Source organism: Thunnus thynnus, chromosome 18, assembly GCF_963924715.1.
Source record: "Thunnus thynnus chromosome 18, fThuThy2.1, whole genome shotgun sequence".
NCBI classification, from domain to species: domain Eukaryota; kingdom Metazoa; phylum Chordata; class Actinopteri; order Scombriformes; family Scombridae; genus Thunnus; species Thunnus thynnus.
Window position 1 is genome coordinate 26,615,525 of NC_089534.1, and position 13,846 is coordinate 26,629,370.

At 41.6% G+C, this 13,846-nt stretch overlaps 1 protein-coding gene across 6 annotated transcripts in view; it reads right to left on the minus strand.

The window, feature by feature from the left end:
- Positions 1–6,854: 6,854 nt before the first annotated feature.
- The window catches only part of fynb (FYN proto-oncogene, Src family tyrosine kinase b), a 77,126-nt gene continuing 70,134 nt past the window's right edge, over positions 6,855–13,846 (minus strand). For all 6 annotated transcript variants that reach the window (XM_067573176.1, XM_067573179.1, XM_067573175.1 and 3 more), the window contains 3 exons: positions 12,887–13,040; positions 9,315–9,446; positions 6,855–8,593 (listed from right to left, as the gene is read on the minus strand). In XM_067573176.1, coding sequence (XP_067429277.1) covers positions 8,385–8,593; positions 9,315–9,446; positions 12,887–13,040 — 495 coding nt within the window. In that variant the 3' untranslated portion in view covers positions 6,855–8,384. The remainder of the gene's footprint in view (positions 8,594–9,314; positions 9,447–12,886; positions 13,041–13,846) is intronic.

A 13,846-nucleotide genomic window follows, 5' to 3' on the forward strand; every position in this document is an offset into this window, starting at 1 on the left:
TTTTGGTAGACAGCGGGGCTACAATTTCCACGATTAAGGCCGCTGAGCATGTATGTACACCAACACCTAATTTTGTCACCACTGTAGGTATTTCTGGTGTTCCTATTGCAGAGCCACTATCAAAGAGAGCTAAAATAACTGTTGAAGGTTCAGATGTGCAGCATTCCTTTCTGATATCTGATAAAAGTCCAATCAATCTCATGGGACGGGATTCACTTTGTAAACTACATGCTACCATTCATTGCACACCAGATGGATTTTCAGTTTTTGCAATCCACTGTTGATTGTTTGTATTGTTGGACATTGCCAGATTTTAACATGGTTTCCAGTTTCACAGTATCCAGCATTCAAAAAATTGCTAAAACCTCCCCAGCATGTGCAACATTGATGTCTGCTATGAGGCCTCTCCTACATTAACATTGTACAGCAGCATTTAACCCTTCAGAGCAGTATAAACAATTGGCTAATGTGCTTTTGAATACACAAGAGGGATTGGAGTGTGAACAGCATTTGTATGTTGGTCCACAGGGATGTGCAATAGCAATCACAGCATAAAATGGTTAATGATAAAGATTCATTTCCACACATCACTGTAGCATTCGCTCCTGGCTGTGAGCCACAACAACTTGGAAGCATGGTGGCTCAGTGCCAGGCATTGAGAGGAGCTGCACATGCTTCTCAAACACAAACAATAACACACTTGGGTCAGGAGTTGTACGTGTTATCTTTAAGTGAGCACATTCAGTTATCACAGAGCACATTTGTTTTGCACCAGCAACCTCCTCCCACACAGTATGGGCCTCCAACAGAGCTTTCAGGGGTTCCATCCATTTTATGGGCTAAACATAAAAACCATGTAGGTTTTGTGAATTCAGCTCCACCTCATAAAGTCACACTCAAGTCTGATGCTAAGCTACCAACGATCAGACAGTACAATTTGCCTCACAAGTCAATTGCTGGTATTAAAGGTGTCATTCAATCTCTATTGGATCAAGGTGTGTTGGTTCAAACCACCAGCCCATGCAACACACCCATTTTGCCCATTCCAAAAGCAAATCGCCCAGATGAATGTCGTTTTGTGCAAGATTTGCAGGCTATTAATATCATTGTAGTACCTACAGCTCCAATTGTGCCAGACACCAATTCGATTTTAGCCTCATTACCATCCAACTCTACACACTACACAGTCTTAGATTTGTGTTCAGCTTTTTTCTCATTACCGTTGCATCCAGATAGCCAGTATCTGTTTGCATTCACATTCAAAGGTAGACAGTACACTTGGCGACGTTTACCTCAGGGTTTTGTCGAGAGTCCTACAGTATACACAGCAGTGGTAAAACGGGACTTGGATGACTTCCGCTTGCCAGCAGGCTCCGCTCTCCTGCAGTATGCAGATGATCTCCTAATAGCTTCACCATCACAAGAAGCTTGTCGAATGGACTCTATCTTGCTCCTGCAGAGACTAGCTGAGTGTGATCATAGAGCATCACTGGCTAAGTTGCAATTTTGTCGGTCTGAAGTGACATACTTTGGTCATGTTTTGAAGGATGGACAGCGCCTTTTGTCACCAGAGAGGCTGAAGCTCCTGGTTATCATGCCTCCTCCCATGACCAAGAAGCAAATGCTCTCTTTCTTGGGAATGGCTAACTATTGCAGACATTGAATTTTTGAGTATGCCACTATGGACTCTGTTTTGTGAGCTGCCACACTGCAGTCAGCTCCTCCCGTGGTGCAGTGGACTGAGGACATGCACAAAGCTTTTCAAGATCTGAAACATGCTCTCACCATGGCTCCGGCATTGGGGTTGCTGGACTATCATCAGCCGTTCCATCTGCATGTACATGAACGAGATGGCTTTGCTACAGGCATTCTCGTGCAGAATCATGGGTCTCATTACCATCCAGTTGCGTACTACTCCTCTCGACTAACCCCTGTGGTTCTTGGTATGCCAGGTTGCTTGAGAGCGGTGGCCGCTGTTGCCATCACGATTGACAAATCTTCTCCCATTGTACTGGCTCATGACTGTGTTGTACACGCCCCACATGCAGTACTTCACATCTTGAACACATCTGCTACTCAACACATGACAGCTGCCATGAAGCAATCATTTTTCGTAGTCCACACATAACTTTAAAGCGCTCACCTCCGTTTAACCCGGCTACTCTCCTTCCATTGATTGACACAGATGATGAGCATGATTGCATTACAACTATTGACTTGTGTACACCCTCAATGTCAGACCTATTGCAGACACCAATACCTAATTCTGATATGGTTCTTTACACTGATGGTTCAGCTAACAGACCATCTTACAACACACATCTGGCTGGCTATGCAGTAGTGAATGACTGGGCAATACTAGAAGCAAAAGTGCTGCCTCCAGGAACTTCAGCTCGGGCCGCAGAGCTGTATGCTCTTACTAGAGCTTGTATTCTTGCTTCTGATAAGGTCGCCACTATCTACACTGACTCGCGATATGCATTCAGTGCCGCCCATGATTTTGGCCAATTGTGGAAGATGAGAGGTTTTGTGTCATCTTCTGACAAACCGCTAGAGCATCATGCTATTTTGCGCCCGTCTCAGCTTACAATTATCAAATGTGCTGCTCATGGAATGATTCATGCTCATGGCATGAATGGAAATGATCCTGTTTCACAAGGACATGCGATGGCTGACTTTCCTCTTCCTCCATGGTACATCAATGTGCCTCCACACAACCTGCAAATCCAATTCCAGTACCTTCCGCTAATGATGTTGTGACAATGCAAAATCACGCTGATGACAGGGAGCGAAGCCTTTGGTTGTGTAAAGGTTGTACAGTTGATGCGGAGTCTGGCTCCACCCTGATGGTCCACTGGTTTGCCCTCGAGCTCTCCTACATGCCCTAGCACATGTTGCACATGGATCAGCACATGTCAAAAGAGGCGTAATGAATGATGTTATTCGCTCACAATGGTTTGCACCAGGCATTACACAAGTCTCACAAACATTTGTGGATAGTTGTATGATATGCCAACAGACCAGAAAGAAGAACAGTACAGTGAAGCATGACCATCAGGTCCCTTTGTAAATATGCAAATAGACTTTGTACATATGCCAAACTGTCAAGGCTACAAATATTTGTTAGTCATAACCGATAGGTTCTCAAAGTGGGTGGAGGGTTTTGCAACAAAAAAAGAAGATGCAAGAACAGTTGTAAAGTGTCTGTTAATAGATGTAATCCCTAGGTATGGAGTACCACAAGGAATAGATAGTGACAGAGGTCCAGCTTTTGTGTCAAAAATCACTCGGGGATTGTCAGATATCTTAGGGTTCAAGTGGCAGTTGCATATTCTTTATCACCCACAGAGTTCAGGTCAAGTAGAAAGAATGACCGCAACTATCAAAGAGAGATTGACCAAAACTGTAATGGCCACAGGGCTGAAATGGCCTGATGCACTGCCTATTGTGCTGTATTCCATTCAAAGCGCACTAAGTGCAACTACAGGACTGAGTCCTCATGAGGTGTTGATGGGGAGACCAATGTCCACAGGGACAAGCCCCCCTCTGACACCACACAAAACTACTCTGCTTTGGACGGATGAGTTCAAGATTGAGTATGTGAAAAAGATTTTGAGAAAGTTTCATTTACAGGTGGCTGACAGGCTCCCCAAACTATCAGAGGAACCAATTCCTCCTTTGCAGGAAGGTGATTTTGTACTAATCAAATCTCTGGAAAAAGTGTCTTTGTCTCCTAGGTGGAAAGGTCCATACCAGGTGTTGCTGACGACTAGGACGGCCCTGAAAGTCGAAGGCAGAGCAGAATGGATCCAATGGGCTTTGGCAGGGAGCAGATCAAGGTGGTCCGGACAATGGAGAGACAGGGGTCTCTCTTGTTCCAGGCGACGGAGAACAGGGAGGCTTTCCTGCTCATGACACGGCTGGTGTCATTGACCCAGTGTCCTGTTAGAGGGGGCGCCTTTTGCAGAACGTTCCAGAAAATGCAGACCATAAACCAGGCTCTGAACGTAAAGACAGATTGACAAGTCCCTTTGGACTCAGCAGCACGGTAAGTCAAGACAAAACTGAGAGACATATTGACAATGTTGCAATGAGAGAGTCTGAAGAAAAAGAGTTAGAAAAGACTGATGGACATGTTTCCAGCTCTCTCCCGAGCAAAATGAACTGTGAACTCTGTGTTTGAATGTCCCACTGACAGATGTAAAGTAAATGACTGTTATGTTGCATATCCCTTCACTTTTTCTCGAGGTAAATGGCGGTGGACTGCACATGATAAAGCCCTAATTAAGACGGAGCAGGGTGCACCCAGATTAATGAAGGTAACTTTCACACCTACTGTATCTTTGACCAGACCTCTGGAATTGTGGTGTTTCACCAAACAGCAGCTGAAAAATTATCCTGATTGTAGACTGTGGGGTGTTAATTTTCAAGAGGGTACAGGAGAGCTGAAAAGCTGTAAGATCAGTGGGAATGATGAAACTGATGAGGATGATAGTTATCTGTGGAGTGGTTACTTTGCATCCATAAACACAATCGCAGCAGCCGAATTTGAACCAAAGGTACGTGTAACTGTGGACACAACAGCTTCTAATAATGTGGGCACGAGGTATTATGATTTTGCAGGCTTCCACGAGCGGATTCAGCGTCTTGACCTGGATGACATTCCTTCGGAGGAGGAAGATGAGGAGGAGGAAACTTCAAACCTGTAAAAAACACTTCTAAAAGATTCTAAGTGAAAATTAAACAGAGAGCTGAATAGAATAGAGGTATGTTTGTTTGTACTGAATAAAATTGAAAAAAAAAACATATTTTCTATTTGCAGGCAACATCTCAACATAGCTTTTTGATGATTCTTGCTTTGATGGTGTGTGTAATTGTTGATCTGAATAAAGAAAGTAAGTCTAGTAATCAAGTAGAGTTAGTAATTTTAGTAATCTGTTTAAGATCTGGTCAACTCATATTTTTCATAGACATGATTGTATCTTGATTATTGTGAAATGTTTGTGATTGATAGTTGATGAAAGTGAAGATTGCTCCGCGAGGATGAAGTCTACACCACCATGTGTCATATGTGCTAGTGACCTCTCCATGGTGGTGACCCTCTACTGTACGTAAAGTACATGGGTTGAAGACTTCACAATGTGATTGATTATGATGATTGTTGTGATTGATTTTGTTTCTGATTGAAGTTGTTCATCTAGATTGTTTAATCATTCATTTTATTGATCTGATGTAATCAAGTATGTTTGTGTGAACCCCATTTAAATTGCCAGGGTTTCATCTAGAAGGAGGCAGGAAGTGTCTTGGCCTCTGTCTGTAGGTTCATGTGACCGATGACGTCTGTCATGACCTCCTTTAACACCGTGGTGTTTCAGGGGATCCTTCTTTTAGGATTTGCCTCATAACTGCCCCTGGTGGCCGGAAGACGGAACTCATGGGTCACATGACAGGAGTGCTGAGGGGGTACACAAGAGGGGTTTTATCTAACTTACTGATTGTATGTATTGATCTTAACTGAATTATGGTTTCAAAAGATTGATTCCTGATGACTTTTGTTTTATGTAATAGTTGATTTATATATATATATATAATGTACATGTAGTTTCTGCTCTGTAGATGCACTCTGACGGTCTGCAAATCTAATGATTAATTGGTAATTGGTATTGATCTTATGATCAATAAGAGGGGATTGTTATGGAATTTTCCATCTTTAGGGCTTACATATTGGGTTACACTGGGTCAAGCCTGGGCCTTTAGGTCACACTGTAATTCTTAAGCAGGAATGGGACATTTTCTCCTCTCCTTGAGACTCCAGCTGTCTGTGATGTTTTGGGGAAAGCAGAAACCTCTCTGATAGAGGGTAAATCTGCATTGCCATAGTCACCAAGGTCGGAGGAGTCTGTTCTAGACAACACAGATAGGTGGAACGTGAAACCAGAATGTGCTGACAGTGACCTGAAGTTCCATGCAACATGACCTAAACTGACACGGGTAAAATGCAGTTCCTTGTTTAGAAACTAGTGAACCAGTTAGACTAATTTTTCATATTGTAGGCTTATCTGCTTGGGTTAAAGACTAAGACTCAGACTTTCAGGGGGCAGAACAGAAAGAGACAGCATCTGAGCTGCAGATGACTTCATTGTTCGATGTTTCAGTTCTCCTTGGCCAAATACTTCAATAAACATTTTCAGCTTTAAGACATCAAAGGCTCGTGTGTGCTTTTCTCCACTGAGGTGCTGACCATCGCTCAAAATATCCACACAGAGGGACAAACAAACTACAAAGAGGATAATTATTAGCAGAAATTGATATTGCAGTTATACAGATTATTAATTTTTTTGGAAATGTCTTTTTAGATGAAAAATGTTGCAACTCCATTTACACTATCATGTAACACTAAACTGTCCATTGCACTGATACAAATATAAAGGAAAATTGCATTAGGGATTAACTGATAAAATAATATTGAACTAAATGAAGAAATATAGCTGTGTGAGGCACAAACGCAATTTAAGTGCAAGTTGCCGATTAGCAGCCTCATGAATCTGCAAACTTAACAGTCTAATCATGTTGATAATTTTTATTATTATCAATTTCTACAACCACTTGTTTTTTCTTCCATTTCTATTTCACTGTTATGGATTATCCACATTTATTTCACTTTTCTTTACATTTTTAATTGGCTGTTTTAGTTTTTATTTGTGTCCTGTAAGAAGTCTCAAAAATACACACACACACACACACACACACACACACACACACACACACACACAATCACACACATAAAAACATGCACACACCCAAACTGTTTAAGCACACGAACAATACAGGATGTAGAAAATAAGTGTCTTGGAAAGAGTGTAAAATGTTTATTGTTCTTTTCTGAATTTCAAACGCCAAATCACTGAATTAACAAAACAAGTTATGTTAAAAAATGGAAATGAAAGATATAAAGGAGGGAAGTTAGCGACACTTAAAAACCATTTAGCTGTACAACTGAAAAATGAGGGGATTCCATGAACCATGAAACCATCTGCATTAAGACCAGATCTCACAGGGGGTCAGTGTGTGAAACACACCCCTGCTGCAGGGCCCGGTTCAATTCATGTTCATTTCAGCCCATGCAGAAAGGTTTCTGTTTTAAAGTCACATCATCGCAAAATCAACAATTTCTATTCTGCACGGAGTGAACTGCAACATGAACTGGCCTCTAAACATACAGTACAGCTGACTCTTAAAGGAGCACTTTGACAGGGTTAAATAAAAACATACGCAAATACTGATAGAATATAACCTTGTCAGTAAAACATAAAATAAAAGATAACTCAAGAGGTGAGGTGGTCCAGGTTGAGCTGCAGGTCGGCGCCCAGCAGGCTCGAGCGCAGATGTGCAGGGAGAGGAGGAAAATGTCGCTGTCAACGCCGACTTCCCCAAAAACAAGGACCGTGATGACGCCGAGAGGCCTGGGAACGACAGCTCAGATAAGACATACATACTTCTTCTTAAATTAACTCCTCCTGTCTTTCTTCCAGCAAAATAAAAACACTCGTGGTAGAAAGACAGAAATATTTCCACCCACATTTTCTGAAAATCTTACAAGCGAGGAGGGATATGTTCAAAATCCATACACGCTCGGCTGTAATTTACAAAATGTGACGTATATCATTTGTAAAAGAATGTTGTAGGCTAACGGCTAGCGCTCTGAGGAAGGCGAAGAAAAGAAAAAAAGGCTGATGATGGAGGACTGCGTCATGCACGTCTGAAGAAGCCTCTGCAATACTATGAACTGAGGAGTCAAGAATAAAGCAATAATGTGAGGGTGAATTTTTTATACAATATGGAAAATGGAAAAAAAAAATATATGGAGGCTTCCAGTTGGATCTCTAGAAAATCAAACGTACACATCAGGTGCTCGTCCGTGAAATGGTTCTCTTCCTTTACCTCTATCATTTTTATCATTATTATTATTATTTTTGTGCAGGAGAAAATAAAATCTGAAACGGAAGCAAACAAATAAACTAAAACAAGCCTTTCTTATTTACATTGAATACAGGTATTTCATTGCATTGACTCCCTCCATCCTCCCCCCCCTCCATATAAACTTCCCCATTCGCCGCATTCTCAGAGTTCAGACCCCCAGGGGGCATGTTGGAGACTGAGGGTTGTGTTTTTGAGGGGGTTGGTGGTGGAACTGAAATGCTCGGGTTGAGCTGAGGAAGCTGTACACATCCCTAAAATAAAAACCTGGCTGGGAAGGCTCCAGAGTTTTTTTTTTTCCGTTTTTTTTTTTTGAACAGCACTGTTTGGCGGCCAGTCCCGTTCCCAGCCAAGCTGACCCCCGCAGAGAGGGAGACTGAGGGGAGGGTCTGGAAGGGGAGGGGAGTTTAGAGGTTATCCCCGGGCTGGTACTGAGGCTCGGTGGCTGTGAAGTAGTCCTCCAAGAAGGCCTGCAGGTACTCGAAGGTGGGCCGCTCCTCGGCGTCCTTCTTCCAGCACTGCAGCATCAGCTCGTGCAGGGAGATGGGGCAGTCCTGGGGGCACGGCATCCTGTAGCCTCGCTCCACCTGCTCCAGCACCTCGCGGTTGTTCATGCCTGAAAATCAAACACAAATAGAGGGTGAGTAAGAGCGCCGGGAGCTCTTAAACAGATCAATATGACAGCTCCGAGGAGACTGACTGCTTTGATTTTGCCTTGGTGACCTTCAACACAAACAGACAGCGGGCTTTAAAATCCCCGGCGCTATCAATCTAAATCTGCTAAAGCCTTTTAATTGAGTAGCTGATATTTAAAAGGGTTTGCTGTCTGCTTTGTCAAAAACAAAACCCAGTGACGGCCTCAGAAAGCTGTTTACACATCTGTTAGAATGATGCTGCTCCCTCAGCTCATTGCATGCTAACCCTCCTCACCTTCTCCCTCAGGCACAAGCAGCCCACCAGACCCATCTGGACAAACATGTGTTCCCCCTCCCTGCATGGAGCTCTACTCGGCCTCCGCCTCTTCTCTTATTTCTCTTTTTGTTTCCAAGTTGTCCCACAGGCGAGCTGCGGTAATTAAGGGTTATCTCACATTCTGGCAGGGAACTGAAGGTTACCCAAGCATTAAAGAAGCTTTTACTCCCATAAACAGCAGGAGTGGCCGCCAGTCGTCATAGAAAAGGCTGTGTGTGTACTTTGGTAAGAACTCCGTGTCATACGAGAGAGGAGAGGTTTCTCCTTATCAAGCTACTTTATTGACTTGTTCCAAGTGGCTCAAGGTGAAAGCTACACCACAGTTAAAACCCTGTGCTGCTCATTTAACCCTTCGTCCTCCTCACCTGGGTAAGGCACCCGACCCTTGGTGACCAGCTCCGTGAGCAGGATGCCAAACGACCACACGTCCGACTTGATAGTGAACTTGCCGTACAGCGCAGCCTCCGGGGCGGTCCACTTGATGGGGAACTTTGCGCCTGCAGTGAGATGAGATGAGCATTAATGGTGTGGATATTTTGAGCGATGGTCAGCAGTGGAGAAAGGCGAACACGAGACTTTTTATGTCTTAATGCTGAAAATGTTTATTGAAGCAGTTGGCCAAGTGGAGAACCAAAAACGATGCTGTCTCTTTCTGTTCTGCCCTGTGAAGGTCTGAGTCCTAGTCTTTATCAAACCACAATATGAAAAATTAGTCTGATTGGTTCACTAGTTTCTAAACAAGGAACTGCACTTTACCTGTGACAGTTTAAGTCATGTTGCATGTAATTTCAGCAGTTTTGGTTGGAGCATCTGACTGTGTCATCCACCCATCTGTGTTGTTTAGGGAAGCCTCTTCTGACCTTGGTAACCATGGAAATGCTGATATACCCTCCATCAGAGAGGTTTCTGCCTTCCCCAAAACATCACAGACAGCTGAAGTCTGACCTCAAAGCCAAGCTTGACCCAATGTAACCCAATTTATAACCTCTAAAGATGGAAAATTCCATAACAATTAACTAGTGACCTATTGTACCCCTAAAACAACATGTGTTTGGTAAAGAGCTGTGGTCTTCTGGACCAGCTGGCATTGTCATTTTCTCTTGATAACTTTTTCAATGCCATCTCTGCTACTATCTAGGTAATGGTGGAACTCAGCTGATAAAAATTGGGCAAAAATGTCATTACTATATTTTTTTCCATATCAGTCGATATCAGTATATATCATCCCAATATAAATTAAGTCAAGTTTCTATTGAGCTTAAAATTCCCTATTAGACTATTCAGAATGTGAAAAAATGACCAAGATTTGCACAGGCTTCAAACTGAAAAACAGAAGAAAGAAAAAAAAAAAGGAAAAAAAGTTTTTCCTCTTGTTCCTTGGATGTTGGCTGTTTGAGCTCCACTGTGCAGAATGATGTATGTGCAGAGTTTGTTTTCACATTCATCTACTGAAGAATGAAGGTTTTTCTGTGTTCACTTTCAATCTGAGTTTAAGACGTTTATATATGAGCATAGTTTGTGACATCACAACTAGTTTGAAAAAGGGGGCAGATGTAATTTTAAGAATTTCTAACAATGTCAACACAATGAAAAAACATATCGGACACAAGTTATTACTCAAAGCAGAATATTTTTACATGTCTGGAGGGGATCTTTAAAGAAATAAATGGTAAGTCCCTGATTTAGCATTTACAAACAGTATATAAAGAGTTAATAAATAGCTTGTAAGACACTATAATGTAGTTATAAGCAGACATAAGTGTTGATGTATTATTAATGTATTAACCACTCTATAACTCCTCCTGTAGTTCATAAGAGGATGATGGAATATAAACAGGTAATGAATGACAACACAGTAAAACACAGTTCTAATGATATAAAATATATCTTCTTAGTAGAAGTTAGAAACTTTATTAAATGTTTATATATACTGCTTATAAATGATAAATAGGAGGACTTGAAATAAAGTGTTACCAAATAAATTATACAAAACCAATCTTGTCAGTATAAATCCTTAAAACTCCTGCAGTATGAAATGTTTATAGCCAGGGAGCTCATTTCTTAGATCAGTTATGTTCATCATCAAGCAGATATGTTATGTTATGTTGGGTGGTTCTGTCTAATTGCTGCTGTTTGAGACTGGAAGCATTTGGTGTGTTTATCTTTCTCAATCAACTCTTCTGTGTCTATTCTGGGAAGTAGGCTGGAATTACTAAAGGAGTGCCATGTGATTTATTATCTATTATCAAGGAAATGTTTCTTTCATTACATATATGGTTTTAATCTCCCAGCGCTATTTGAGGAGTACTACTCAGCCTGTGACAACAGTTTTATAATGACTGAGAAAGTAAACCTGATGATGTCATCATGGTTATCTTACTGTGGGGGGCTCGGATGCTACATTTTTTTACGGAAAGCCTGCGTTACCAACTGGGACTTAGGAGTTTGAAAGAAGGATGTTACTGAGTGTCATTATGGGAAGTGAATGATTCAGCATTTTTGGTGCTTTACTCATACTGGGAAAGCCAGCATCATCAACATGCTGCTTTCATTTTGACCATTCATTTTGTAATCTGTCCCCTAACTTTGTCAACTTTTAAAGTGCTTTTATGTGCCAGGACAGATGTGTGTTTTGCCTTAGTAATAGCTCATTTTTATTCTGCTCAAGATCTATTCACTTCTAAAACCTAAAGAGGTGCAGACAAGCTCTGTCACAGAGTATTTTAGGCCTACTTAGTGGAATGTTGAAGAGGAAAATCAGGGTTCGGGAGGTTAATCAGACGTACAATCACTTCTACAAAGCTGGGTTATGTTAGGCTGAATGTTAATTTACAACATCTGCCAGCTTAAGAAGGTCTGACAGTCAGCACTTTGATATGACTTTTAAAAGCAAAGCGAAACAACTAACAGAGCTCCAAAAACATGTGCGCTGCAAAACAATTTAATATGTCAAAGGCAGAAAATAAATCTCAAGAATCATGACGGCATCACTGAGCGATAATAAACTTCATCAAGAGGAACAGCAGTCATGAGCTCAAACTAACCAACAGGGAGATGACGGACATTTACAGATGTAGACTGGGTGTAGACAGACACTGTTTATTGGTGCTTGACTTGATATGAGCCACATTTGCAGCAGAGGTTGAAACAGGCTAATGTATGATGAAAAACAATCAGCTTTTGAAATAAAATCAATTCATTAACAAATGAAATGCCAAATTTCTTTGACAAAAACAAATCTGAACTCAAGGTCCACTTACTAGATTTCTTCCAGAGCTCTCAGCCACATATCATGGCCCTCATCAGCTGCTGGAATTGCTCAGTTTTCACTCAGATAATTCAGCTGTCATAACGTGACCTATGTATTGTACTTAAAGCGACCTAAGTATGGAGCAATTTAATACTTAGATCATGTGATGACAACTGGACCAACCCAATCTGCTGATGAAGGCCATGTGATGTAGTTCAAAGCCCCCAAAGAAATCTACTAAGTGGACTTTGAGTTGGGAACTACTTTTTCCAGAGTCAAGCATGAACAGTCAAGCTTGGAAGATTTCTTTAATCAGCTCACTGACAAATGTTCCAAACACTGAACAGCTTGGATGGTCAATACTTGAGTAACAGTCTCTTCTGTACAGTAAATGCTGTATAAGTCTCTCTCTCTGGGGACAGGAGTGTCCACTCTCTGTTTCAGTGCAACAGTGAGCAAACATTTGGAGCTGACTCTGATTATGGCTTCACTGCTAACTATTTGCTCAACATTTTGATGTGGGTGTGTTGCAAATGATGTGGCCTGCTGAGAAAATTCTCTCCATGACCTAATGCAGCCATACAGTATGACTGTGTGTGTGTGTGAGTGGGAGCATTAAGTATGTGCAGTAAATACTGTGTATGTATACGTGTGTGTGTCTGTGGGAGAGGAGAGGAAAAGCCCCACCTTGCCGAGCTGTGTATTCGTTGTCTTCGATGAGCCTGGCCAGGCCAAAGTCAGCGATCTTACACACCAGGTTGTCTCCGACCAGGATGTTGGCGGAGCGCAGGTCTCTGTGGATGTAGTTCATCCTCTCGATGTAGGCCATGCCCGCTGCCACCTGGAGCACAGCACAGTGAGCAAGGCTGCATCAACGCTGATGGAAACAATCGTCTTGTTGTCTCTGCTGAATACTGCAACTGATCTGCTTCCATCTGAACTCACATATTGTAAGTTCTCAGATAAAAGCTGGTATTCAAATAATGGACAACATAATGTACAAGTACACAACGCTAATTTAATTAAATCAACAACAGAGTCATGTCATGTTTTTCTTTTTAACAGAAACACACCACCGTCAACACAACTCATCACTTCCTGCATATTATTCACATTAAAAGCCTTGTCTGGACTGTCCTCTCAAGAGACTCTATTTCTATGTCCTTCAGGCTGATTGTCCTAATTTGAAACATCTGTCCTAGTTAGTATAAACATCGGTCCGGTGACTGTTGGATTTTATGCTGAAGAAAGAAGTTTGTGGGAACATCACTCTTTATATGTTGAAATAAATGATTGTGTCAAAGTTATGAGTGTTCAGCTTTCCCATTATCATTATTTTTTATGTCTTCCTGAAAGCCAGCACCTCACTAGAATATGTACATTTTTCTTCTGTTTTTCAAATTAAAAGCCAATCAGAAAAGGGAACAATTACATTCACTGAGGGATTTTAATGTGAAATTTTGGTGCAGGAAGTGTTGAGTTTCATTAACTGAGGCTTAACAGCAAACAGAAATAGAAAGAGTTGAATTGAAATATTTTGTGAATAAAAATGAGTATGACATGACTCTGAATTGATGGAATTAGTGCTGTAGAAATTTCCATTATGAATTTATCAAGACAACAGATAAATATGGCAGAAATTTTGAG